This window comes from Bubalus bubalis, chromosome 22 (genome assembly GCF_019923935.1).
Source record: "Bubalus bubalis isolate 160015118507 breed Murrah chromosome 22, NDDB_SH_1, whole genome shotgun sequence".
NCBI lineage: Eukaryota > Metazoa > Chordata > Mammalia > Artiodactyla > Bovidae > Bubalus > Bubalus bubalis.
Genome location: NC_059178.1, coordinates 5,911,776 through 5,938,397, shown reverse-complemented (window position 1 = coordinate 5,938,397; position 26,622 = coordinate 5,911,776). Strand labels below are relative to the sequence as shown.

At 43.5% G+C, this 26,622-nt stretch overlaps 1 protein-coding gene across 4 annotated transcripts in view; it reads left to right on the top strand.

Moving 5' to 3' along the window:
- The window catches only part of WDR7 (WD repeat domain 7), a 354,190-nt gene extending 328,384 nt beyond the window's left edge, over window positions 1-25,806 (top strand). For all 4 annotated transcript variants that reach the window (XM_006055285.4, XM_044934616.2, XM_044934618.2 and 1 more), the window contains 2 exons: window positions 13,846-13,950; window positions 22,845-25,806. In XM_006055285.4, coding sequence (XP_006055347.2) covers window positions 13,846-13,950; window positions 22,845-23,048 — 309 coding nt within the window. In that variant the 3' untranslated portion in view covers window positions 23,049-25,806. The remainder of the gene's footprint in view (window positions 1-13,845; window positions 13,951-22,844) is intronic.
- The last annotated feature ends 816 nt before the right edge of the window (window positions 25,807-26,622 follow it).

Genomic DNA, 26,622 nt, shown 5'->3' with positions numbered 1-26,622 from the left:
AAGAAAAGCTGATAAACTTTATGATATCAAAGACAAGCTAATAGAAAGCCTGGAAGGATGTATCCCAAAGGGCCCTTGGTAGTTCTTCTGAGGCATGGGACCTGATTAGTGAAAAATAGTTGGGTAGGGTTTCAGTTTTATAACAGGTACTTAAAAAGGAGTGGTGAGGTTATAGGTAATTCTTCATTTCCTTTTTTTGTGTGTTACTTTTTTTAAAAAAAAAAAAGAAAGCATCCAAAATAAAAATCATACACCTGTTAAAAACCATTTTTGCAGAGTTTATATATATAATCTATTAAGCCTTCAGACATGTGTCCAAACTGCCTTCTTTATATATTTACTCTTAAAAAGAAAGTATTGTATTAAATGGAAGGCTTTTGCTGGAGGTTTATATGTTTTGCTCAGTGGATAAAATTAGTGTGTATACTATTAAGTATGCTTTTAATAGTATCTGTTATAAGGCATAGAATGTTATTTTAAGGCACACATCTGTGCATTACATACATAATAGCAATTATAAGCAGATTAGTAACAAAGTGCATTCTGAGTTAGAGCTTCAAAGGATTCATGTTTGCTTGTGAAGAGCATAAATTAAACCATCAAAACAGTTGTTTCCCTTAAGGACTGTAGTGATTTGGGTAGCTTGTCAGTGCTGGAGAGGGCAACAAGTGGGCTAGTAGTATTGATTTTCACCTTGTGTTACCAAAACATTTTTTCATTGACAAATATTAATTGCTTATTAAGTGCTAAAGAGTTTCATGGTCCAAATATTGGATTTTATAATGAATTGGCCTTTTAGTTTGCCTTATCATTAGGCAGTGTTATTGCATTAAAGATATAAAAGGTTTCAAGCAGCATATCTCCCACTCTAGGGGTATCAAATGAATATTCCTGTAGAGCTTATTCTCAGCACGAGGATATTTAATTCATTTTCCTTTTCATGTAAGTGAATTCTCTTTGGCCTAACTATAGGGAATGCTTGCCTAAAAATGTGTTGTATGACTCTATGTGCTCAGTAGCATCCAACTCTCTGTGACCCCACAGATCTTTGCAACCCCATGGACTGTAGCCCACCAGGCTCCTCTTGTCTGTGGAATTTTTCAGGCAAGAATACTGGAGTGGGTTGCCATTTTCTTCCTCCAGGAGATCTTCCCAACCCAGGGATCAAACGCGCGACTCTTGCATTGGCAGGCAGATTCTTTACCACGAGCATCACCTGGGAAGCCCTATAATCAGTGGTAAATTATCTGATATATCTTGTATTGATTCTAGTTTATGAATCCAGTAAATCAGTGGAAGTTCTATCAGAACAAAATTGGTGGCTATGATCATTAATATGAGTCTTTATAAATCATTAGCTTGATTAAAATATTTCTCCTTTCATTTTTGAAAAGAATCTGTATATCAAAGTGAGTAACCAAATACATATGTGTGTATATTTGCATACACTCACATATGCAAAGATGTAACAAGTTCCACTTTAAAATCCCTTTCATCTTTCCCTTTAATAATATATCTTTTTTAACGTAATTATATTAAAAGAAGTCTATTAGCCCTATTATATAATGACCTTTCTAAAATATCAATATTTGTGGATAACTGATGAAATTTAAGCAAAGTTAAAATTACAGAAATGGGACTTTCAGTATTATCAGTTAATTACTGTTGGTCATTTGGAATTAGAAGTTCAATTCTAATTCAAATATATGCTTTTGATCCTAGCAACTTGCCTTTTTAATAAGTTATTTCCTGATCTGAGTTAAATAATTACTACTTGATAAAGGGTGATTATTTAAAAGATAAGATAAATATCAGACTTCAAAGCAATTTTGTTAAGTATTAACTGCAGTGAGTCATCACAAAATTCTCTGCCTAAAAAGTGACTTGTATGTTGGGGACAACTTTGAAGGCTTTCATTTAAAAATATTAGCTAAAAACTTTGAGATTTCAAGTCTACAAATTGTAAAATAAACCAGCCCTTTCTTTTCTGCCCACCCCTTAAGTGGCAGTGTCCTCTGTCATTTCAACCACATCTTTTCACTCTCTGCTTTTCATGGTTATCTCAGCCCCTTACACTCAAGCATTTAACAGATATTCACGGAGAGACTGACATGTGCCACGAACAGTGCCAAGTGTAGAATCTATGTCTTCAACGTGTGTCTGTGTGCTAACAACTCCCAAATCTGTCTCTCCTTTCCATATATCTTGTCCTGAGTTCCACATTTTTCTTTCTAATTTTCTGACATATTTCTAACTACTTACTCAAGTCCTCTACATTAATATCTACATGTCCCAACCTCAGCTCATTTCCCCCAGATGACATCCCACGGACCCCTTCCCTCCCCACTAAGTCCTTTTAGAGTGCTTTCTTTCTCTTATGCTTCCCTGTCCAGGAAACAGCATCACCACCCATCCAGTTGGACCTCTCTTCCTGCCCGTATCCTGATCTTCATTCAACTCCTAACTTACCTGCTGTATTTGCCTGCCAACCATTCCTTTTCTCCTAATTTCTCTCCCTTCTCTCTGCCAGAGTTTTCCTAAAACTGGTCTGATCTGACTATTCCCTTATTTAAAAACTTGGGGAAACTCCCTGTGGAGTTTGGAGCTATAAACCAAGTCCAAGTTCTTAGCACAAGCAACAGGTGGTTTATCACCTGGCCACAGCTGGCTTCTTCCCTCATCTCCAAAGCCCTCTCCCCGTGTCCCTCTGGCCTCTCACGGTTCTGCTGGCAGAGGGACACAGGGTGCCCAGCGTTTCCTGGCCCTCGCCCACTCCTGCACTCTCCCAGGTCTGACCACAGTCACCTGCCTGCTGGCGTCGAGTCTTGTCCTGCAGGCTGGCTGCTCCGTTAAAGACCTCTCCACCAGCACCTCACCGCACCTTGTTCTGACACCTCCGACCCCTGAGTGGAAACTGCTGCTTATTCCTCTGTCTCCATGCCACCACACACACATTCCGGCATGCCAGTTCTCGTATTATGTACTGGTTGCTTACTGTCGACCTGTCCTCCTCTCCTCCTCAGTTCATGGACAGGGGTCATATCTCATCTTTCTACTGATATCTAACACACGTCCTAGAACATAATAAGCTCTTGATAAACATTTTAAACCTGTTATTGTACATTTCTCCTAAGAGTATTAAATCCCATGAGTTAGGAAAAACAGATATCATCCTTATTTTAAAAATGAGCAAATTGTGTCTCAGAAGATTTTGCCGACCTCTAAAACCAACAAGGATCAACTTTAATCCATTAGGTAAACATGAGGTAGTCTCAGAATAAGTCAGGACTAACAAGTAGTATCAGTGTTATTTGACCTTAGTAACTGCTGGGGAATATTTTCAAATGTAATGGCTCTGTGAAAAAAAAAAAGTCCTACATATATTATTGTATTATTTTATTACTATTTTAATATTGCAAATATGGAATGATACATCAAAGATAGAAGGATGATTTTATAGTGTCCTAATTTTGGGTTTCTTGACTTAACAAAGAAATAGACCTTGTAATTAATTAATAACCTAATTAATTAGGTTATGTTCCAGGCTAATCTGATTTTCTGAGAAGGCAATGGCACCACACTCCAGTACTCCTGCCTGGAAAATCCCATGGACAGAGGAGCCTGGTAGGCTGCAGTCCATGGGGTCGCTAAGAGTCGGACACGACTGAGCGACTTCACTTTCACTTTTCACTTTAATGCATTGGAGAAGGAAATGGCAACCCACTCCAGTGTTCTTGCCTGGAGAATCCCAGGGACTGGGGTCTATGGGGTCATACAGAGTCAGACACAACTGAAGTGACTTAGCAGCAGCAGTCTGATTTTCTGTTTTAATAAGTTGAAGAAGCATAAAAACCACCCATAAAAGTATAAAATTCCTGAATCTGTATTGTGTATTAGTGTATATACTCTCAATCTCAGAAGCAAGTATGATCCAAAAGATAGAATAACATATTGGTTGATACATGTATGAATTTTAGAAACGTATATAATGCTTTAGGTTTCTTTAACACTTTCAAGTCATTTCTCTCTTTGGAATGATTAAAATATTAGGTTCTTTTGAAATGTGATTTTGAAAAATAAATTCCATATTAGTGCATTCTGGTAAGATGGTTTTGTGTCAGCATGCCCTGTACCAGGCCAGAGAGAGCCAAGAGGGCAGGTGCATGAAGACCTTGTCGTGAAGCTCTAGCCAAAACCATCTGTGTTCACCTTGACCCAAATCAGAACCCACGGAAATGCTGAGGTCCATCTGGATGGACGTATCCTCTGTGATGCGATTGCTGTCCCCACCGGTTCCTGTGGACGCGTGTCTACTGAAGGCTGCTGTGGAAGGGCCTGAAGTCCTGCAAGGAACTCTAAGTGGAAGCTATTGGAATTTAGTTTTGTAGCATAGTATTACCTTTAACAATATACTCTCCTCTGTCTTCTTTAAAAATTTACATAGCCGTTTTATGCTGGCCTAATTTCTCAGGAATCCTTTTAATATTTAACAAGAATTTCTTTTTTTTAACAGAATTTTCATAGTCTGAGAATAAAAAGGCAAAAGTTTGTTCATTTTAAGTCTTGTAGTGTATATTTGAATAGAAGTATATTAAAAGTATGATCAAAAATATTTAGCTTTGGGTGTGAGATCTATAGAAAATATTTGTGCATTTTAAAAGCTACAGAAAGTTATACTTTAATAAATGTCTTATAATTATTTCATACCAGCACTGTGAATAGTTAATAAAATTGATTCATCCACTATCCCTTTTATTTGAACCTGAAGCACATTTATCTAAATCATATAGGCACTCAGTGTTTGAGGATCCATAAATTATCTTTAAATATGACTATTTAAAATGTAAACATATAAGGAAAAATGTTATGGTTGGAATTATGTCTGTACTTTTTCTTTATTCTGTTGTTATTGAGCTTGAGAGTCTCACACACACAGTCCAAACATACTACCATCATTTTATTAGCCAAGAAATGGTGGTGATCATGTTACAAAATAATTGCAAGTTTATGATGTTTGGGATTTGGGGCAAACATAATTTTCAAAGGATATTTCTATAAAATTGATCATTTTAGCACATAAAGAAAGGACATATCAATTATTATAATCTAAGTTGGTGTTTTTAAATAACTTTATCCTGAAAATATTTGCTCTATTAAACCAGAAGAGGGATGTGTGTTTGTGCGCAGGTACACATGTGGTCAACTCCTAATTATCTGTAGCAAAAAAAGAGGAAGAAAGAGTCAGACATAAACAATGAGGCTTACAGAAAATTTATTTGAATCTGAAAAAGTTCCTCAGTTGAATAGAACGGAATAACCCCCGAAAACCAGTACATATTTTTTTATAGCGATTGCTGTTATGATCGCTACGATATTTTAAGATTGGAAAACAGCCGTTGGCTTGAATGGCCACTTTAGTTGTTCATTTGTAGATCTGCCTTTTTAAATTTAATTTTGATAATGTACAGTTGATATGAGTGAAAACATCAGCCTCAATATCCTAAAATTCTGAAATTCTTACTAATGCCTAAATTACAGTAGTGAAGCAATCTTGAGCGTTTATTGAGTCTCACTACTCCTGGAAAAGTGTGCTATGCACATACATGTTGGTTATAATCATCCACAAAGAAGTTTCAAAAACTATTGCCCGTGTCTTAAGGATTACCAATGTGTAGATATCAAAACGCCTTTAATTTGCCAGTGTCTGTCAGTCTATCCCCAAGTGACGCTGAAGTAGCTTTCAGTAACTGAAAATGTACAGTAAATGCTGCAGCTATTTTTAGGGAACAGAGTCTGTTTACTTGAGGCATTTCATCTTATAAGAAAACTTAAGATAGCAGACTTTTATTATATTTCTCCTTAGATCTATTTTCCATTAAGATGCTAAAATGATACCAAATCTGCTTTTCTTTTGCCCTGGATGTATATTCTTTTCAATTAGATAGCTACAGAAAGTAATTCATTGAATTGTTCCGGTACCCGTTGGATTGAAAAATGCCACAGTGGCTTGACTCTCTTAATACACAGTTGGCATAATGTGAAAAAAAAAAAAAAAATAACAGCATCAGCTCAGCCCTCCATCAAGAAAACAAATTATAGAGATAAACAGCCCATTTTCAACCCTCAAATCTCTGTTCAAAATCACTGTAGCACCGCCAAGGGCCGCATCTAGGTGAACACTCTTACACCGCAGCAGAGAGGACAGCCAGCAAGAGCCGCTGGGCTGTCTCCAGCGCCAGCGCGCGTTTGGAGTGCGTTTCCCATCCGCTTTCATCCTGGCCAGTTATTCTGGTTTCTGTATTTTGTGTCCCCAGTGAGAGCGAGGCTGGGCCCCTCGTTTTCTTTTGTCTACCATGGTTGCCACGGGCTCGGGGACCCTGCCTCTCCCCACACGTGTGAGGGCTGTGGGCATCAGGCACCTGTGTGCCAACAACTTTACCAGCTTTTGGAGCCAGTTGCAGTTTTGTGGTAAAATTAAGCACAGTATTGGCCTCCTGGGTGGTGTGATGAGCAACTCTGATGACAGCCAGTTGCCCGGTTCCAGCACTCAGTCCGGTTTTGTAGTCCCACATTTTGAGGATGTGGTTGACCTTTACAATACCATCCAGCTCAACGAGATCATGATTTGAAAGCTTGGAGAAAGTTTAAGGAAAATCTACAGAAATTATTCTAATAGTTGGAAGATGAGCTCTGAAAGGCAAAGGTTATATTATAGTCACTAAATTTTTTTAATCCTAAAAATAAAAAATAAATAAGGAAAAACGGAGCACGTTGCAGTAACAACATTCAAGTTTATGATAAGTTACCATGCTAAGACTGGTGATCACGGACTTCCCTGGTGGTCCAGTGATTGAGACTCCAGGCTTCCATTGCAGCAGGTGCGGGTTTGATCCTTGGTCGAGGAGCTAAGACCCCACATGCCTTGCTGCCAAGAAAAGAAAAAAAAAAACCAACACATGCTTGGTGACCAGCTATTCTTCATCTCTTCTGAGGCTGGAACCGAGAAATCAGGCTCACACTACAGCATTCTGGATTTAGATTTGAAAAAGGAAAACTTTTCTGATGGCACACACCATTAAACACAGAAAAGGGCCCTCAGGGGAGGGTTTGGAATCTTCTTGAGAGATTTGAAAAGAAAATGAATTTTCATCCGACCTGCTTTAAGGCAGCCCTGTCCACCTGCAGAAAAGAACGGGTGGCCTCTCAGTGTCGTTGGCCACGTCTTTCGGCCGTAAGAGCCCACCCACAAAAAGGCGGCAGAAGGCTCAGTTCACAGTGGAGATTAAATTTTACTCCAGCCTTCTAATTGGCTGTAGATGAGACTTTCTGAAAATATATTATCATCTGCCTAAATTGTTTGTTTCCTGGAGCAGGTGAACGTTAAGTACCTAACACAGTTTTCACAAATCGGTTGCTTCGGAGAGAAGAAAGAGGGAGTTTTATTTCTTGAACGTAATTAATTCTTAACTTTTCAACTCTTTGGAAATGGCCCTTTTTTTGACGAACCTTTCCCTGGCCTAACAAACAAAGCCGTCCATCAGCGCGATGTCTCTGTGTCCCCGGACCCTGTCTCTCCCTGCCGATCAGCCCTGAAGTCAGCAGCCTGTGCTGGGGTGTCAGAAAGGCATGCTGAGCAAGCCCTGCTCCGGCTTCCTCACCCACCCTTTCCTGACTGTGCCTGCGGCCGGGAAGAGACGGTTTGGTGGGTGTGTCAGGCACAAGCACGCCCTGAATCTCACTTAGCATTGTTTGGTTTTGGTGGTTGCGTGTTTATTTGTTTTTATATTTTGGCCAAGCCTTGCAGCACGTGGGGATCTTAGTTCCCGACCAGGGATGGAACCCGTGCCTCCTCTGGTGGGAGTGTGGCGTCTTCACCACCAGGACCCCCAGGGAAGTGCCCGTTGTTTGTTAGCACTAAGGGACCAGCAGGGCTTCCCCTCTGCCTGCAGTGCGGGAGACCTGGGTTCCATCCCTCGGTCGGGAAGATCCCCTGGAAGAGGGCATGGAAACCTACTCCAATATTCTTGCCTGAAGAATCCCATGGACAGAGGAGCCTGGCGGGCTGCAGTCCATGGGGTCCCAAAGAGCCGGACACGACCCAGCGACTAAGCACGCACACGGGGAAATGTGTGCATTTGTAGGTCTTTGCTGTTACCTCTCCTTTTTAGAGCTTATCCTCACTTCCTCAGTGCCCACTTCCCTGTATATCTGGCCCGTCTCCAGCTGCTTCCTGCCTCTGTACACAGAGGGACGCGTCATGCATTCTCACCCTGAGCTCAGGGCCTCTGCTGCGCATGTACCAGTACCTCATGAGAGCAAGTTGGTCCTGTTTGCTCTCTGCCAGGGCACAGGCCAGGGAAAATGCCTCAACCAAAGGCACAGTTGTATTCGTAGGAATTTCAGAGACCATGCGCAACCCTCTGGGGACACACAGCTCAGCGGGCCTTGCGGTCACCCCTCAAATTCCAGCTGCCTCAGTTTCCCCAGAGCCAGCCCTGTGATCCCGAGAAGGCCTGTGAGCAGGACGAGCATCTTCCCCCTCAGGCCTGGCAGACCCTGGGACTGTGAAGTTCAAAGTCCTTTCTTTCTTTTCTTTTTTTTTTAGTTTAATCAATGTTATATAAAATACACAGGTCAGTCAACATCTTTCCCTTGTGATGGTATTTATGGTAGCAAAATTGTACCTACTCTCGGACATCCTTGCTTTAGAATTTATGTTAAAAGTAGGAAATTTTGTTTCCTGGGCTTTTTCCCTCCCCTTAAAAAAAGTGACGAGACCTGGAAATTAATGCAAGATGCTCTCTTTGATCTTGTTCAGTCTGTGAAGTGGGTGCAGTCGAGTCCTCCATTTTGGTCTCGGTTCTCCGATTTGTCATTCGGAAGCTAAATAGCAAGAAGTCCAGGAAGAGACAGCAGTTTTCAAGAGAATATTCTAGACCGTACTAGTTTGTATCGATGCTGACCAAATCATCTTGGAAATCCGTGTCTCTGTGCCCTGTATGACAGGGTTAACTGTACTCCTTTGCGGAGCACACCGAACGGGCCTGTTAAAAACCATTGGGCACATGCGAGCGTTGTTCCTTATTAATCCTGCTTCTCAGTTCCTTTTCTTTATAAGCAAAAGCGGGGGAGAGTGTTTAACAATTCAACATTCTTGTCTCCTGCTAGGGATAATTGCTTGATTTCTTTTATTGTTCATAGCACTTCTTGAATTAGATTAACTTCTTTATATTCCATTTCTGTCTTTTTAAGACGGCACTTTCTCTGACAAAACCTATCACAAGAGCTATGATACTCACCCACATTTAAAAAGTGGACCCAGCCTCCTTTTGTTTGGAAACCTGTTGTTTGGGGAAAAGGTTCTTTCTACTCGAGTGTTTACGATCCCAAACCCTTGAGTGTGCGGAATCACAGAGTGCTTTCACGCTCACTGCCATCTGCACACAGCTGCATCGTGCCAGAGTGGAGGTTCCAGTCAGCTTAGGGGGTGCCCGCACCGGTCCGGGAGAAGTTCAGAGACCCCCAGCAAAAGACATTGGAGGCTAAAGTCAGCTCAGGGGGTGCCCGCAGCGGTCCAGGAGAGGTTCAGAGACCCCAGACAAAGTCAGTGGCAGCATTTCCATTGCACTGAGGGCCGGAGATCTCTCAGGCTGAGATTGTAATGAATTCACCAGATGTACCAGACCATTTAAAAACAGTGAGCTTCCCTGAGCTACCATGAGTGGTACCTGCTTTCTTATACAACGACAGGTCTGTCCATCAGCTGATGCTGCCATCAGTACCCAGTGGTTTTGCTCTATGTTGCTTTGAAAGACAACCTGTGGGGCACCTAGCCAGATCAGAGTGTGTGTGTGTGTCTGTGTGTGCACGCGCGCACCTGTGGGGCACCTAGGCAGATTGGGGTATGTGTGTGTGTGTGTGCGCGCACGCGTGTGCACCTGTGGGGCAGCTAGCCGGATCAGAGTGTGTGTATGTGTGTGTGTGTGTGTGTGTGTATGTGTGCACCTGTGGGGCACCTAGGCGGATCGGGGCGGGGGTGTGTGTGTGTGTGTGTGCGTGCACACCTGTGTGTGTGTGTGTATGTGTATGTGTGTATGCACACCTGTGGGGCACCTAGCCGGATCAGAGCGTGTGTGTATGTGTATGTGTGTATGCACACCTGTGGGGCACCTAGCCGGATCAGAGCGTGTGTGTATGTGTATGTGTGTACGCACACCTGTGGGGCACCTAGCCGGATCAGGGTGGGTGTGTGGGTGTGTGTGTGTGTACACACACCTGTGGGGCACCTAGCCGGATCAGGGTGTGTATGTGTGTGTGTACGCACACCTGTGGGGCACCTAGCCGGATCAGGGTGGGTGTGTGTGTGTGTGCGTGCACACCTGTGGGGCACCTAGCCGGATCAGAGCGTGTGTGTGTGTGTGTGTGTGTACACGCACACCTGTGGGGCACCTAGCCAGATCAGGGTGGGGGTGTGTGTGTGTGTTTGTGTGTGTTGATGTGCTCTGATCTAAAATGTAGTCGCCTTTGTTCAAAACAGACTTTAAAGAAACTAACCCGTTAAGCTTCGTACCTAACCTTGACAGCAACAACAATAGAGGAGAACAGGACTGTGGTTAGTGAAATGAGGGGGAAAGTATTTATCACTAGACAGCTAGAATGAGCACAAATTTAGTTCTGAGTTTCCTGGCAGGAAAGCAGGTACATGTGAGATTATGTACTTATCGTCACATGATAAAAGAAAACAACAAAGTTTATCTGAAAAGGTAAATATTTTCCTAGCAGACAATTCCAAGATGAATTTAATTCATAGGATCTTCTGTTAGAGACACTAGATAACATAATGAAGGGTGTCTTCAACTGACATAGAAGTATTCAAGTAGATATTTTAAATACTATAAAGGATGAAGATATAATAGGCTTCCCCAGAGGGCTGAGTAGTAAAGAATCCATCTGCAGTGCCAGAGACACAGAAGACGCGGGTTCGATCCCTGGGTCAGGAAGATCCCCTGGAGAAGGAAATGGCCACTCACTCCAGTATTCTTGCCTGGGAAACCCCATGGACAGAGGAGCCTGGTGGCCTGCGGTCCAAAGGGTCACAGAGTCAGACATGACTGAGCAACTCAACACACACATGAAGATATGATATGAAGCATGAGGAGCCCACGTGTCTGGCTCTCTGCAGAGCCGTCTTAGCCAGCCTCAGCGAGGTGCGTGAGGGAGGCCGCTGGGCTGGCACAGCCTTTGGGGACTGCTGGTTTACACTCTGCACACCGTTGCCCTCCACTACCGTCTGAAGCACATTCTGGTTGCTGGTTAAAGAAGAATGCTCATCGGAACGAGGCAGGCTTAACATTCTGTGTTGAGATTTAGGGGCCCAGACTCCAGGAGGAGGGGTGAATCCACCTCTACACGGAGCTGGGCTTTGGGGGGAGGGGGGATTTGCAAGCAGGGCAAGCTTTTATCTGAGCTTTCAGTGTGCTCACACGTTAGGTGCATACCAGGACCCCAGAGCGTCGAAGAAGCTGTGTTGAATCAAGTATTTTTAATAGGAAGGTGGCATTACATGCTGTGAGGGACCAGAGAGGAAATAAGGGGGCCAGGCAGTGGGTGTTGTGTACCCAGACCTGCTTGAGTCAGGGCTGGGACTGGTGACACCAGAGTGAATGCCAACAAGGCCACAGGGCCCCCTCAGTTCAGCCTGGCCCAGGGTGTCGGGGGCGAACACGGGCCCAGGGCAGCCAGAGTGGAGGCAGTCTGGGCTGCTTCAGGAGAGGCTGGAAATCTTGATTTTAAACGATGTTTGATGAATTAGAGTATAGGCTCAGAAAATACATTTTACAGTCATTTTGCAGGCCAAACCCGATATATCTATAATCTGGTTTCATATGTGATTAGGGCTTGATTTATTTTAGTTTTTCATTAAATGGAGTACTCGAGTAATTGATTTATGGGATTGCTTACATTTGTCTAGTCTCTTTTTGGCATTACTGAGATATAACTGACGTGTAACATGTGAGGTTAAGGTGTACAACATGATGATTTGATACACTTCTATATTGCAATATGGTTATTCCCCTGGTGTTATCTAATACCTCCCTCCCATCACACAACCACCATTTCTTTTTTTTTGTGGTGGGAACACTTAATATCTTAGCAACTTTCAAGTATATGCATCTGGTCATCTTTAAAAGAGGAGCAGCACAAATATTGAGAGTATTCATTGAATTATTATGCGCCATGCATCGTGCAGAGGGCTGTGCATGTGCAAACTTGTTTAGTCTTCACGAAGCTCTTCAAGGTAGGAACCATCAGCCATGGTCGCCACCACCGTCATGGTCATTGTCTCTGCTTTGTTGGCATGGGTGCGCTCAAGGTTAAGGAGCATAAGTAACTTGTCCCAGGGCCCACAGTGAGCAGTGGCGCCTGAACGCAGGGCAGGCAGGCTGACTCAGAGAGCGTCCTCTGCCAGCCCAGAGCCCGGAGCCGCCAGTCCAGCGCTTTCCCTGAGTGTGGAAAGCAGGCGTTATTTTGGCTCCCCACAGCACCTTGTCTAACGACAGGAAAGAGCAAAAGCTGAAAGCACAGAGGGACACGCTTGTCCCCCATCCCCGTCCCCTTTCTCCCTTCCTCGTAATCAGATGTGAACTGTGAGGAGACACCTACTGAAATTTACAGTCTGGGTGTGGAAGGCAGGGCGGGAGGGGGCGCTGAATCGGCCAGTGAACTTGCTCCCACCGAGACTCAAGATGCAAGTGGAAGCAAACCTTCCAGGTTTGCCTTAGTTTAAGGGAATATATTTCCCCATCCTTTCTAGACCAAGAGAGGTGATCAACCTCCAGTTGTAACCGGACTGAATATTGGTTCATGTAGTGGACATACAGCCTTTAATAGTTTGTGCAGATACATTAATACAATATTATGCTAATTTGTTTAGTATCCCAGTATTTTCGGTAACTATTAATATCATTAGACATGAGTGTAATTTTTTGTTAGTAAAGACCTTTACTCAGAGAGCGAGTCTAAAATACCACATCATTCTTTTTTTTTTAATTCATGATTAAATCAATGATAGCTATTTGGCAGAGGCTCAAAATGATCCCTGTTAACTTGTTTTTAATGGCATTTGATTTATATGTGTGTTCAAACCTCCAACACATGCGTGCATGGATGTGTACTAATTGTGGCCATATGCATTTAAACATAATGTAATTGGTGGGAAATGAAGCATAAAATGTGAAAAATGTAAAATTATTAAAGGGTTGAAATGATTGTTTTTGACTCCTTCCAGAGCAGAGATGTTATATGATAGAGCTTTATTTTTTTTCATTATAGATGAAGTTCCTGGACAGATTTGGTGATCCGTTTTTTTAACTTTTTTTTTAACTTTCCTAATTAATTGTAAAATTCTTCCCTCAAATAGACATAAATGGATGAACACATTGGTTTGCCTGTTAATATCTGCTCTTCCTTTGAACTCATGCTATATCCTCCCAAGTAGGAAGCAGGTGGACTCCCCAGAACAAGGTCAGAGCCCCTGGATGAATCAGTGAGAGAACTTCAGCTGCTTTTCCTCTTTTTCTAAGCTAAGTTTGACTCAGTGGACATGAGTTTGAGCAAACTCAGGGAGATCGTGAAGGACAGGGAAGCATAGCGTGCTGCACTTCACGGGGTCGCGAAGAGCCGGACATGACTTAGCGACCGGACAACAACAACAAGTTTATAAATAAAGAACATACCAGTTTCTAGTATCCACGACATAATTGTTCAACTTTGAATGTATTTGCATGTTTAGGTGCAATAGTTCTGTGCCGTGCATACAGTGAACGACTCGTAATTTTATTTCAGACAATCCATGGACACAAGGGACCAATCACTGCAGTGGCCTTTGCCCCGGATGGACGGTATCTTGCCACCTACTCGAACACGGACAGCCACATTTCTTTCTGGCAGGTAAGCGTAGATGCTACAGGGTCTTGACGTCTGTTGCATGATCCGCTTTTGCTGGGGGAGGCTCCCTGCTGACCTGCCCACCAAGGCCTCCTCATGACGGCCCTCCCTTCAACAAATACCGAGTGTTTATTGCTTGCTGATGATGGGCCAGCTGCCAGCACGCGGGGTCTACTGAGCACACAGTTGGGAGCCCAGAAAGAGGTGGGGTCTGCTCTCACACGGCTTGCAGTCTGAGGGAGACACAAGTGAATAAACACCTACAGTCCTGGGGGAACCTGGGAGTGAGGTTGCGGGCTGGCTTCACAGAGGCAGAACCGCCTGAGCTGAGGCATGGTGGTGCTGAGGAAGGGCCAGCTATTCAGGCAGGGAGGGGTGGGTGTTCAGGGAGAAGGAGGTGCCTTTAAGGTAAGTGAGGGGCCTGGAAGGGTTCAGGGCGGAGCAGTGGAGACCTCTGCTCAGGCTGTTAATTTACACAAGGCATTCAGAGAACAGGGCCTAGAGTTTAAGGGAGAAGCAGCCTCATATTAACTTCATGCTCCATTTGTATTATCCCATTTTCATTTGTGTTCTGAATTTCGCACATGATGCCCTTCATTCCCAAGCTATTAAAACATTTTCAAAAATCTGAGTACCACTGACTGGCAGTACACAAGGATACCTCTGTTTATTGATGATTAAAATGAATATTAATTAATTCAAGCAACTGAGCTTTATAATAGAACTTGTTTCATCCTCAGTGATTAATCTCCATCCCATCTTCTTTTTAAGTACCTTACTCCTGATAATTACAAAAAAATTAAACATTACCAACCCTGCCCCCAAGTTAACTTAAAATTTTGTTGCCTATCCTAGGATGCAAAAATGTTTTATGAGATGCAGTGCATCACTTTAAAAGCTTTAAAAAAAAATTAAACAAAAGTTTAAACAAGACTTCACAACTTGAGGATGGTTTTTTAAAAATCAATAGCTAATAAAATGTAAAACAGATACAATAAATTGCTTCATTAACAGCATGCCATTAAAGCATGACAGCTACCAAATCTGTCCTGAGCTTTTCCTACTCTTCATCTAATTTAGTTTTCCAGTTTATTTTCTCATTATCCTTTCCTCCAGAATATATCTCCAGCATATTAATTGGCTCCTATTAAACTCTTTTCCTTAGAGATGTCACCCAGTCTTTGTTTTTCGCATTGGGTAACCGCAGGACTCATATTTATTTTAGCGAAATTCCACAGCGAGTCCATAAACTGAACTCTTGCAACAGTGGTTCTTCAGACAGTGTCCTGCCAATTGTTCCTTTCTGCTAACAGGGGTTTCTGTGACGCCAGCTGTACTTTGACGCCCTCGATAGACATTGCCCCTTGCTTCCCGTTCTCGTGAATTCCCGAGGCGCATTCTTGTGAAACTCCCTCCGTAGGGCGCACAGCTGGTGTGGAAGCACTGGGTGCCCGGCTAAGCCTTGGGGGCGGGAACCAAGCCGCCGCGGGTCGCTGCTTCCGCAGGGCTTTGTGTTTGCTCTGTGCTCTCTTCCTAGGAATAAGCAAAAACAGATCTCCATTTTGTTGTTCAACTTTTCTTCCTGCTAAGAAAATATAATTCCTTATATACATGCATACATGCTGTTGCTTCAGTTGTGTCCAACTCTTTAGAACCCCATGGACTATAGCCCTTTAGGCTCCTCTGTCCATGGAATTTTCCAGGCAAGAATACTAGAATGGGTGGCCATGCGCTCCTCCAAGGAATCTTCCTGACTCAGGGATCGAACCCGCCTCTCTTGCATTGGCAGAGAGGTTCTTTATGGCTAGCGCCGCCTGGAAGCCCAATTCCTCATATAATAGCTCCTAAATTTACCAGATGTGAAACTTTCCCCGGTATTTTCCTGAATGTCTAAGGTGTAAACCTTTTCCCCCTTATCTAGATCTTGAGGGTTCTGTCTGGATATATTCATGCCTTTCTTGAATATTTTTCTGTTTTTATCAGAGTTGCTGCCTAGCTCACTGATGGAATTACAGTCAGCATATACCTCGCGCTGGAGATCAAGATCATTCTGTAGATGCTATCTTTTTGAAATAACCTCTTTGCTCCATCCAGTTCAGCTTGTGCTGCTGCCCCTGGACTTCACCAGATGCACTTCACCCTGGGCGTCTATGTGGCTCTGCCTTCGGAGGGCCCGGCCCCTTGCCTTTGTCCAGACATCCTCTCCAGGGGCCACCCTGTGTTACTTGCAGGGGTGGGTGTTGAACAGACAGAGCGCCCAGGCAACTCAGGCAACACCACATCTTTCTTGCCTCCGATCCCAGTGTCAGAATTTAAAACGCAGACCATTTCTTCCCTACTTAAATTACACCCAGCTTGGTCTTAAAACTTAGGAGAAGACACAGAAGCGTCATTTCACCTTTCTCAAGAAAATACAATAAAACCTCTTCCAGGACCATAGCAGGGTTTTTATTTGAATTAAAGAGAGTCAAAAAAGCAGTGTTGGATCTACCACTGCTCTACCCAAATGGGCTTGGCTGATTTATCTAGATGCATATTGTTTAGGTCTAGTGATAGATGATAATACTTTTATATTATTCCAGTAAATGTACTGCAATATATTTTGAAAACTTAATGAAGCCTTATTAATACAGAGCCTTACAAAAGCCATCAGCTATTAAAATCTTTGCTGAGAAATGAGTGTTAATGAGAAATACTAGTTGGATAATTGCTCAAGTGAGACTTAGTAAGAGGTCTGGATGCAGCATTACTTACACTGAGAGTAGCATTAAAGCACTTCCTGTTTTGATGAATTACATCTGTGTGTGTCTATGCATTCAGAAAACAATCTTCTCAGAACTGGTTTTGTGAAGCATTATTTTTAAAGGGAAAGGAAATGCCACAGTTGCTGTTTAATTACTTTACATACTCAGCTGCTGAATGATGTAATTTGGCAATCTTTCAAACCCTTCGATTCTCCAACAACATATTCCTACTATGTGAATGTTGCACTTGAGTGTATCCACTGGTATTTGAGCCAGGAGAGCTTTGTAATGAAATACAACCATAAATCTCTCACCTAAATTTTACCACCACCCTCCAACAAGTAAGTATCCTTTTCCAGAAATGCTAATAATAAATTAGATGTGTAGTGCTTTCATTTGTTCTTCATTTATTCCATCCTACATCCATTCCAAACTACTGTTCAGCCATTTTAAAAGGATGATGTAAATCTGTAGTCATTAACATAAAAAGATTGCCCTCAACATTTTGTTGAATGAAAAAAGCAGGTTGTCCAACTTCCTTTTATTTATTATTATTTAAAAAAATTTTTGGCTGCACGGTATATGGGATCCTAGTTCCCTGACCAGGGATCAAACCCACACCCACTACGTTGAAAGCATGGAATCTTAACCATGGGACCACCAGGGAAATTCCTCCAACTGCCTTTTAATATGAGCTGGTTTATGTAAAATTCCTGAAACCTACTTCTCCTTCTGTGGACACAGACTTCCAGATCTAGAAAGAGGTTTACCAAAATGTTAATGATTATCTCTGGAAAGTGATATTTCAGGAGATCTTTGCTTTCTTCTTTATACTTTTCTTTATGATTTGAATTGTTCATGATGAGGATTTATTTTCTTGGAAGTGAAGAAAAAAGCTGAGGTGACCAAATATAATTCCATGGAGTTTTCATTCAAGACTGAGATTGCCTTTAATTTAGCATAATTTGTAGCCAGTCTCTGGTCAAGAAAATGTTAGTATTGAATAACAGAATGACTGGTTGTTGTTGGTGATGGTTCTTTTATGGACCTTATTGGGAAAATTCATACCCACCCTCAATACTCCGGGTTCCTCTCTTATTTGAAGAGATTGTAGGGAAAGGGTGGGCTGAAGAACAACAAATCATAGTTAACACGAGAATATTTATCTTTCCAGCTGTTTCCTACCATCATTGTTTTGTACTCTGCAGAGTTTCATGTAGCCCTGTTCTGAGGCAGGAAGGCTGTTCAGTTCAGCTCAGTTCAGTAGCTCAGTTGTGTCCAACTCTTTGCGACCCCATGAATCACAGCACGCCAGGTCTCCCTGTCCATCACCAACTCCCAGAGTTCACTCAAACTCATGTCCATCAACTCGGTGATGCCATCCAGCCATCTCATCCTCTGTTGTCCCCTTTTCCTCCTGCCCCCAATCCCTCCCAGCATCAGAGTCTTTTCCAATGAGTCAGCTCTTCGCATGAGGTGGCCAAACTATTGGAGTTTCAGCTTCTGCATCAGTCCTTCCAAAGAACCCCCAGGACTGATCTCCTTCAGAATGGACTGGTTGGATCTCCTTGCAGTCCATGGGACTCTCAAGAGTCTTCTCCAACACCACAGTTCAAAAGCATCAATTCTTCGGTGCTCAGCTTTCTTCACAGTCCAACTCACATCCATACATGACCACAGGAAAAACCATAGCCTTGACTAGATGGACCTTTGTTGGCAAAGTAATGTCTCTGCTTTTGAATATGCTATCTAGGTTGGTCATAAATTTCCTTCCAAGGAGTAAGCGTCTTTTAATTTAATGGCTGTAGTCACCATCTGCAGTGATTTTGGAGCCCAGAAAAATAAAGTCTGACACTGTTTCCACTGTTTCCCCATCTATTTCCCATGAAGTGATGGGACCAGATGCCATGATCTTCGTTTTCTGAATGTTGAGCTTTAAGCCAACTTTTTCACTCTCCACTTTCACTTTCATCAAGAAGCTTTTTGGTTCCTCTTCACTTTCTGCCATAAGGGTGGTGTCATCTGCATATCTGAAGTTATTGATATTTTTCCTGGCAGTCTTGATTCCAGCTTGTGCTTCTTCCAGCCCAGCATTTCTCCTGAGGTACTCTGCATATAAGTTAAATAAGCAGGGTGACAATATACAGCCTCGACGTACTCCTTTTCCTATTTGGAACCAGTCTGTTGTTCCATGTCTAGTTCTAACTGTTGCTTCCTGACCTGCATACAGGTTTCTCAAGAGGCAGGTCAGATGGTCTGGTATTCCCATCTCTTTCAGAATTTTCCACAGTTGTTTGTGATCCACACAGTCAAAGGCTTTGGCATAGTCAATAAAGCAGAAATAGATGTCTTTCTGGAACTCTCTTGCCTTTTCCATGACCCAGTGGATGTTGGCAATTTGATCTCTGGTTCCTCTGCCTTTTCTAAAACCAGCTTGAACATCTGGAAGTTCACAGTTCACGTATTGCTGAAGCCTGGCTTGGAGAATTTTGAGCATTACTTGACTAGCGTGTGAGATGAGTGCAATTGTGCGGTAGTTTGAGCATTCTTTGGCATTGCCTTTCTTTGGGATTAGAATGAAAACCGACCTTTTCCAGTCCTGTGGCCACTGCTGAGTTTTCCAAATTTGCTGGATATTGAGTGCAGCACTTTCACAGCATCATCTTTCAGGATTTGAAATAGCTCAACTGGAATTCCATCACCTCCACTAGCTTTGTTTGTAGTGATGCTTTCTAAGGCCCACTTGACTTCACATTCCAGGATGTCTGGCTCTAGGTGAGTGATCACACCATCGTGGTTATCTGGGTCGTGAAGATCTTTCTTGTACAGTTCTTCTGTGTATTCCTGCCACCTCTTCTTAATATCTTCTGCTTCTGTTAGGTCCATACCATTTCTGTCCTTTATCGAGCCCATCTTTGCATGAAATGTTTCCTTGGTATCTCTGATTTTCTTGAAGAGATCTCTAGTCTTTTCCATTCTGTTGTTTTCCTCTATTTCTTTGCATTGATCACTGAGGCAGGCTTTCTTATCTCTCCTTGCTATTCTTTGGAACTCTGCATTCAGATGCTTATATCTTTCCTTTTCTCCTTTGCTTTTCGCTTGTCTTCTTTTCACAGCTATTTGTAAGGCCTCCCCAGACAGCCATTTTGCTTTTTTGCATTTCTTTTCCATGGGGATGGTCTTGATCTCTGTCTCCTGTACAATGTCACGAACCTCTGTCCATAGTTCATCAGGCCTCTATCTATCAGATCTAGTCCCTTAAATCTATTTCTCACTTCTACTGTATAATCATAAGGGATTTGATTTAGGTCATACCTGAATGGTCTAATGGTTTTCCCTACTTTCTTCAATTTAAGTCTGAATTTGGCAATAAGGTGTTCATGATCTGAGCCACAGTCAGCTCCCAGTCTTGTTTTTGCTGACTGTATAGAGCTTCTCCACCTTTGGCTGCAAAGAATATAATCAATCTGATTTCGGTGTTGACCATCTGGTGATGTCCATGTGTAGAGTCTTCTCTTGTGTTGTTGGAAGAGGGTGTTTGCTATGACCAGTGCATTCTCTTGGCAAACTTTATTAGTCTTTGCCCTGCCTCATTCCGTATATCAAGGCCAAATTTGCCTGTTATTCCAGGTGTTTCTTGACTTCCTACTTTTGCATTCCAGTCCCCTATAATGAAAAGGACATCTTTTTTTGGTGTTAGTTCTAAAAGGTCTTGTAGATCTTCATAGAACCGTTCAACTTCAGCTTCTTCAGTGTTACTGGTTGGGGCATAGGCTTGGATTACTGTGATATTGAATGGTTTGCCTTGGAAATGAACAGAGATCATCCTGTCGTTTTTGAGATTGCATCCAAGTACTGCATTTTGGACTCTTTTGTTGACCTTTGGGAAGGCTGTTAGACCCTCCCAAAGGCATCCATCAATCATTTGAAGGATGGCTCAACTTTTAAAAAGGAGAACCCAGATATAATCATGGGTTTTGGGGGGGAAATCTTTCCATCCGTCGCATTCCAATAAGATATTCTCTTCCTGTCCTCTTTTGCCTTCAACCTATTTCTTGTCCGTGGCTAAAGCTAAGGGAAGGAATTAAAAAATAAGGCTGTGTCTGAGCCTATTGGATGCCCCTAGCATTCTGAGCCACCAGCAGAAATCAAGCCTCCTACACATTTTCATAGAAAATCCATAAAGAATGAAAAATACTTTGTAGTTATTTATCAACTGAGAAATTATATTTTTTTTTAAAAAGCACAGTATGCCTGTTGATGCCAGTTCATTTTAACCAGCGGCTTTCAGGATAATTTGGATCTGTTCTGTAAGAGAAGTAAATGATGATGTTCTGTTACTCTTTGTACCTGTGAGAACTAGCAAATCAAGCTTCATCATTATTTATATTTAAACTATTAGGGTATCTCCAGAAAGCAATAAAGCCCTGGTTTTTATCTTTTATGGAGTTTCTAGGAAAGGGAGAGAAGAACACAAGGAAAGAGCCCCTTAGAAGATGGCCGGAAGGTACTGCCTGACTTGAAATGTTAACTGTCCCTTAACAGAAAGAGTTAATGATAATCATACATTTGGTTTTAAAATGTGACCTCGTACACTAGTGATTTTTTTTCACCTCTGTGTTGTGTTCGGCACTATTATTAATGCAGGAAAATCAGTAACATTAGTCATCTTAAAAGGGTTATTACTCAAGATGATTTAAATTGTGAAAATGTCAGCGGAGCCTGCACGCGTCCTGCCAGAGATGGTGTGATTTACACCCCCTGACACCGTCCTGCTGCTGAGAAGGGCCGGGGCAAGGAGCGGCTTCTGTTTGGCAGTGACCCAAACACAGGGCGGTAGCACACGTTCCGCGTCCCAGGAGCTGCCCAGGTCCCCGTGCCAGCCCTCCGTACACACTGGAGCGTCGTCTGCATGCTCCCCACAACTCCCAGTATCATGCAGGCGGAGGTGCTGCTGGAGAGAACTGGGCGCACAAATCAGTGCAAAGAAAAGTATTGTTTCCAAGACCACCTTCCTGACCTGACCGTCAGTGTGCTTGCCACGTGACTCGTATATCAGTAGCACAAAAGCTGAATACCAAAAAAATGTTAAGTAATATTTAGAAGCTAAAGGTTTCATCAGACTCAGTCACTCAAATGACAGTTCACTTAGATAACTGCCAGTCAGCATTCAGCACTTTGACCTGAATGCACAGTTGTTCATGAGTCTTAATTTCCACATTATTTTCCATTCATGTGAATGGATGAAGAAAACCTCAAATTCCAGTCAGAGCCAGAAAAGCCCCCCCAGAAAAGGGCAGAAATCACCAACTGATGGAGCACACCCTGCAAATGAGGTATTAGAGTGTGCTCTTTTTTAGCAGCAGAGCAGTGGGCACATGCAGTGTTGAGAGGTGGTTGATTCTTGCTTTTTCCTTCAAAATAAACTAGAGCTTTCCAGAAACTGAATGTGTTTAAAGCAGGTGAGGAGGGAATGTGTGGTGGGAGCAGAGCTGGGAAAGGGTTGAGTTTTGAGTTTTGATCTGCCTCACTCATTACTCTGCTGCTTAACCTCACTTCATTTTCTCCAACTGAGTCCTCAGACTTGTCTTTGGGGCTCATTCTTCAGGGGGTGCAGGGAGCAGTGTTACTAAAGAACCAGAAAAGCCTGCCATTTGAAATACCCGCAGTTTCCAAGTACTGTCTGATTGAACTATTTTATTAAAATGTATCGCTTAGCTCCCTTCATAACAATGAATGGGGCTGGGGGGGAGTCTTCCCCGGAGGTCACTTCCAGTGCAAGCAGTCCGGGTTCCATCCCTGGAGGGGGAGCTAAGATCATACATGCTGCGCAGCCAAAAAAAATGGGAACAACCCTGCCACAGCAGGTAGTGCCATTAAAAAAAAAAAAAGTGGACGGCTTTCCTGCTGTCCAGTTCTACCCAGCAGGTAAAATTTCTCTGGATTTATGCATTTTCTGTAACAGCATCAGACCAATTTCAAATAACACTGGAAGGAGCCCTTCAGAGGTTGAGAATCAACCCTTAGGTGACCCTGAATCCGGTGACGGAGAAGGTGACCGCAGGGCTGTGTCCCTTGGACCCCTCTCCATGGCGGGGAAGGGGAAGCGGCTCCTTCAGTGACTCGCATGCCCCCCGTCCCTGTCTCCCCCAGATGAACACGTCCCTGCTGGGGAGCATCGGCATGCTGAACTCGGCACCCCAGCTGCGCTGCATCAAGACCTACCAGGTGCCCCCGGTGCAGCCCGCCTCCCCCGGCTCGCACAACGCCCTGCGGCTGGCCCGGCTCATCTGGACCTCGAACCGCAACGTCATCCTCATGGCGCATGACGGCAAGGAGCACCGCTTCATGGTCTAGGGCTGCGGCCCGTGAGCTCCGTCTCCCAGGTCTCCAAGTCCAGAGCCCCCCTCCCTCGGCCCCCACCCCCCACCCCGCGCCGGGGTCATGGGGGCAGCGGGGTCTGTGTCCTCCTGCCCCCGCCCCCGTGGGCTGGGGCAGCCCGCGGCCCCGCAGGACCCGCCGCCCTGTCCCCAGGTTGTCCCCCCACCCCCACCCCCGCAGCAGGAGGGGCGGCTGGCAGTCCTGTTGCTCCATGCGCCGGGAGCCCGAAAATCAATAACCACTGTGATTGCACTGCCAGCGAAGATGAGCAGTTCCCGAGCGCTGAACCCCGCATCCAGCCGAGGTGGCACCTGGTCCTTCCGACACTGGGTTTTATGGTCGTGTGGCAGTCCTAATCATTGATACTATTTTCCTTTGGATTTCCTAAAAGATGCTATCGTTTACCAGAAGGATTCTGTGTTTACATGATCTCTCTTTTTTTTCCTTTCTGGGAGATTGCTCGGAAATTACTCAATCCAATTTCCTAGGGTTTAGCCACTACCTTCTTTATTAACAACTAACCAATTGAAGATTAATGAGAAAATACACACACACACACACACACACACAGATTTTCGTGGAGAATAGTTTCCTGGACACCCAGCCTTCCAAAATGCTCATATCCTGTTCAAGTGATGCTATATTTAGTAGCTGAAAATCAAAATCATCACTACTGAGATCTAGTTAATATAATCATCCAGTCACCAGAACTAATCTCTGACATGGACTTTTGTAATAAAGATCCAAGTTTGGAAGCATAGCATACACCTGAAAAGAAGATTCTTGTGTCTATAGCTACAGATCTTTTTAAGAAAGAGCTTACCCCTTCCTTCTAGAAGCTTCACAGACCTGCAGTTCCCATATGTCAGCTATCATGTTATAGTTACAATTCAGCCTTCAAACCACTACTGACCAGTTAAAGGAAAACTAAGACAATATTTCTTTTAAACAAGTGTCCTAGAAAATCATTATGGCACAGGCATTTGGGAGTATACAGTCACCCTCAGTGTCTGCGGGAAATCAGTTCTAGGAGCCCCGAGGATACCAAAGTCCACATGTACTCAAGTCCCTGGTATGAAATGGCAGAGTACACGAAGGGCCGGCTGTATGTACACCTGGGGGGCCGGCTGTATGTACACCTGGGGGGGCCGGCTGTATGTACACCTGGGGGGGGGGCGGCTGTATGTACACCTGGGGGGGCCGGCTGTATGTACACCTGGGGGGCTCAGTCAGTCTGAACAAGCACTGCAGCGAGGGTGTTCATCCCACTTCTAAGTAAACTTTAACTAGGGCACTTTCTTCTCCTTCTGTCAGATTATGCTGGTTCCTTGCTCATAATAATGGGGAAAAAAAATCCATAAAATAATATTTTGGATGACTTGCTCCTAACAACCTTGATATGTATATAGTTGGGAACTTGGCTGGTTGGCTGTTGATTGGTTGGTTAATTAGGCAAAATGGTTTATTAAATACAAAAATAGAAAGTGATTTATTAAATTCAGAAAAAAAAATATGAAGTTTACAAAGAAACCAAAAGTGGTAAAGGGAGCATCTGATTAAAAAAAACCTAGGCTGACAGAGTTCTTATACAAAAAAGTATGATCTCAGTCCAGGAACAAAGACAGCTGTCACTTCATTGAAACAGATTTCTAAAGAACACGTTAGGAAATCAAGTCCACCAGAACACCTCTCTCATAGTGATAAGAAGTATGTCATGTCTATTGATGGCAAACCCACCCTATACCTTGGTTTTAGACTTTAGGTAGTCCTCAAAAGTGAATTCCTGCCACATGCATGTACATTGTATTTATAAAGATCATATATGTAGCTTCCCAGGAAGAAACTAAGAACTATACAACGTAGACTTGGTTTGGTGAGTGAGCTATTGTGTCCAATATAGACAGAAAAGCCTGAGAAGAACACCGAGGGGCTCTCATTTTTCCAGTGGTTTCCCGAGTCTTCAGTGCAAATACCCAGCACATGTTTACCTTATGAACTGAAATGAAGATTAATTTATTCTAGACTACAAAGCTGCTTTGGAATGATGACGTACAGGTATACTTTAGAGATTTTTTTTTTTTTTTTGAAAAAACAAAATGTTCACTGCGTCAGAAGGAAGGTGTGAGATTTGTGGGCAGGCCACCCCCAAAGAACAGACCGCACGCCCCACGGAAGTTTAGAAGAAAGCTGTGAGGACCTGGGCAGTGGGGCTCGGCCAGCCACATACCCCGGCTGCAGAGACAGCCGTGATTGTTGGCGAGCAGAGCGTGACTGTCGTAGGACGCCGAGGCGGACGGCATCTGCTGGTTAGACAGTCACCTCTAACTGCTACACTAACATTTGCATTCTTGTTCCCACAAATCTCTCCTTGGCTCTTTGAACAACCACCGCTGCAAACTTCATCACAGCTCAGACGTCTCAGCACTGAGGTCGACTTTATATTGTCCTCCCGGCGTGCGCTTTTGGTGTCTTATTGATTTTGTTGGCGCTGTACTTGGACCTGTCCTTGTAAACGTAGAGGCGTACGCGTGGCTTCACTGGTAATGTCCAAGCTCAGGGTGCTGCGTCCTGACACCTGTATGAAAACATGATGATTGAACTCACTGCGTCCAGCACGTGAAGTAAAACGTCTGCCTCTCGAGATGCCTCTTGATGACGCCACTTAACAGATTCTAAATGTGCTGACTGTCCCTGTGTACATATGTGTGTTAAAATAAAACCGAACTGTACCGAAGGTTGTTTTTCTCATTAAAAACATTGTGCGTTCTTTTTAAGCATTCTCCATTGAGATCTCCCCCCACCCCCACCTTTGGTATTAAATTAAGCCTTCTATTTGTTTGGTTATTCATTTCCCTGGAAAGCCAGCTTCCAGAAAGGTGAACCTGTCCACTGAGGAGGCCAGAGCACGGAGAAGTCCTCCAGGACTGCGGAAGTGACAACCAAACTCTCCTACCAAGACTCCACGGCACCCTCTGTGGCTTGGGCAAGGGCATTGCATGCTTGTTGCTTTATCTCCACCCTAAATTGCTCCTAAATAGACTGTTAATTGTACCAAATTATATCTCGTCAGATTTGATGACATGGGTTGGCTGCCCTGGGGTGGGGGGCTGGGCTGAGATCATTAAATCCATTTGGCTTGAATTTGAATCCCTGAGGTAAAGGATATAATTGGTTTTCAGGAAAAAGCAAGAGAAACAAAATAGGTCGTCCTTGTTCACAGAGGGCTAGACATGTCAGTAGTGACTGTGGCTGTTTTCTGATTTGCAGATAAGAATTTGAGCCAATCATCAGGTAACAATACAGTTTTCTTTAAGAAACAGGCGGGCATTAAGGGGTTGACTCGACCATCACTGGCCCTATTCAAATGCCCGGTGTCCATCCCAGGAAGTGTTTGAATATCTGCCGATGTCTTGAATGTTTCCTTATAGGGAAAACAGGGGCAGTAACAGTCCTGTGTGATTGGTGATCACATAAACTGATCAAATGTGGAAAGGGCATGACATTAATAGGAAGGTAAAGCCGAGCAGTGCTGGGTGAACTTTCACCTTTC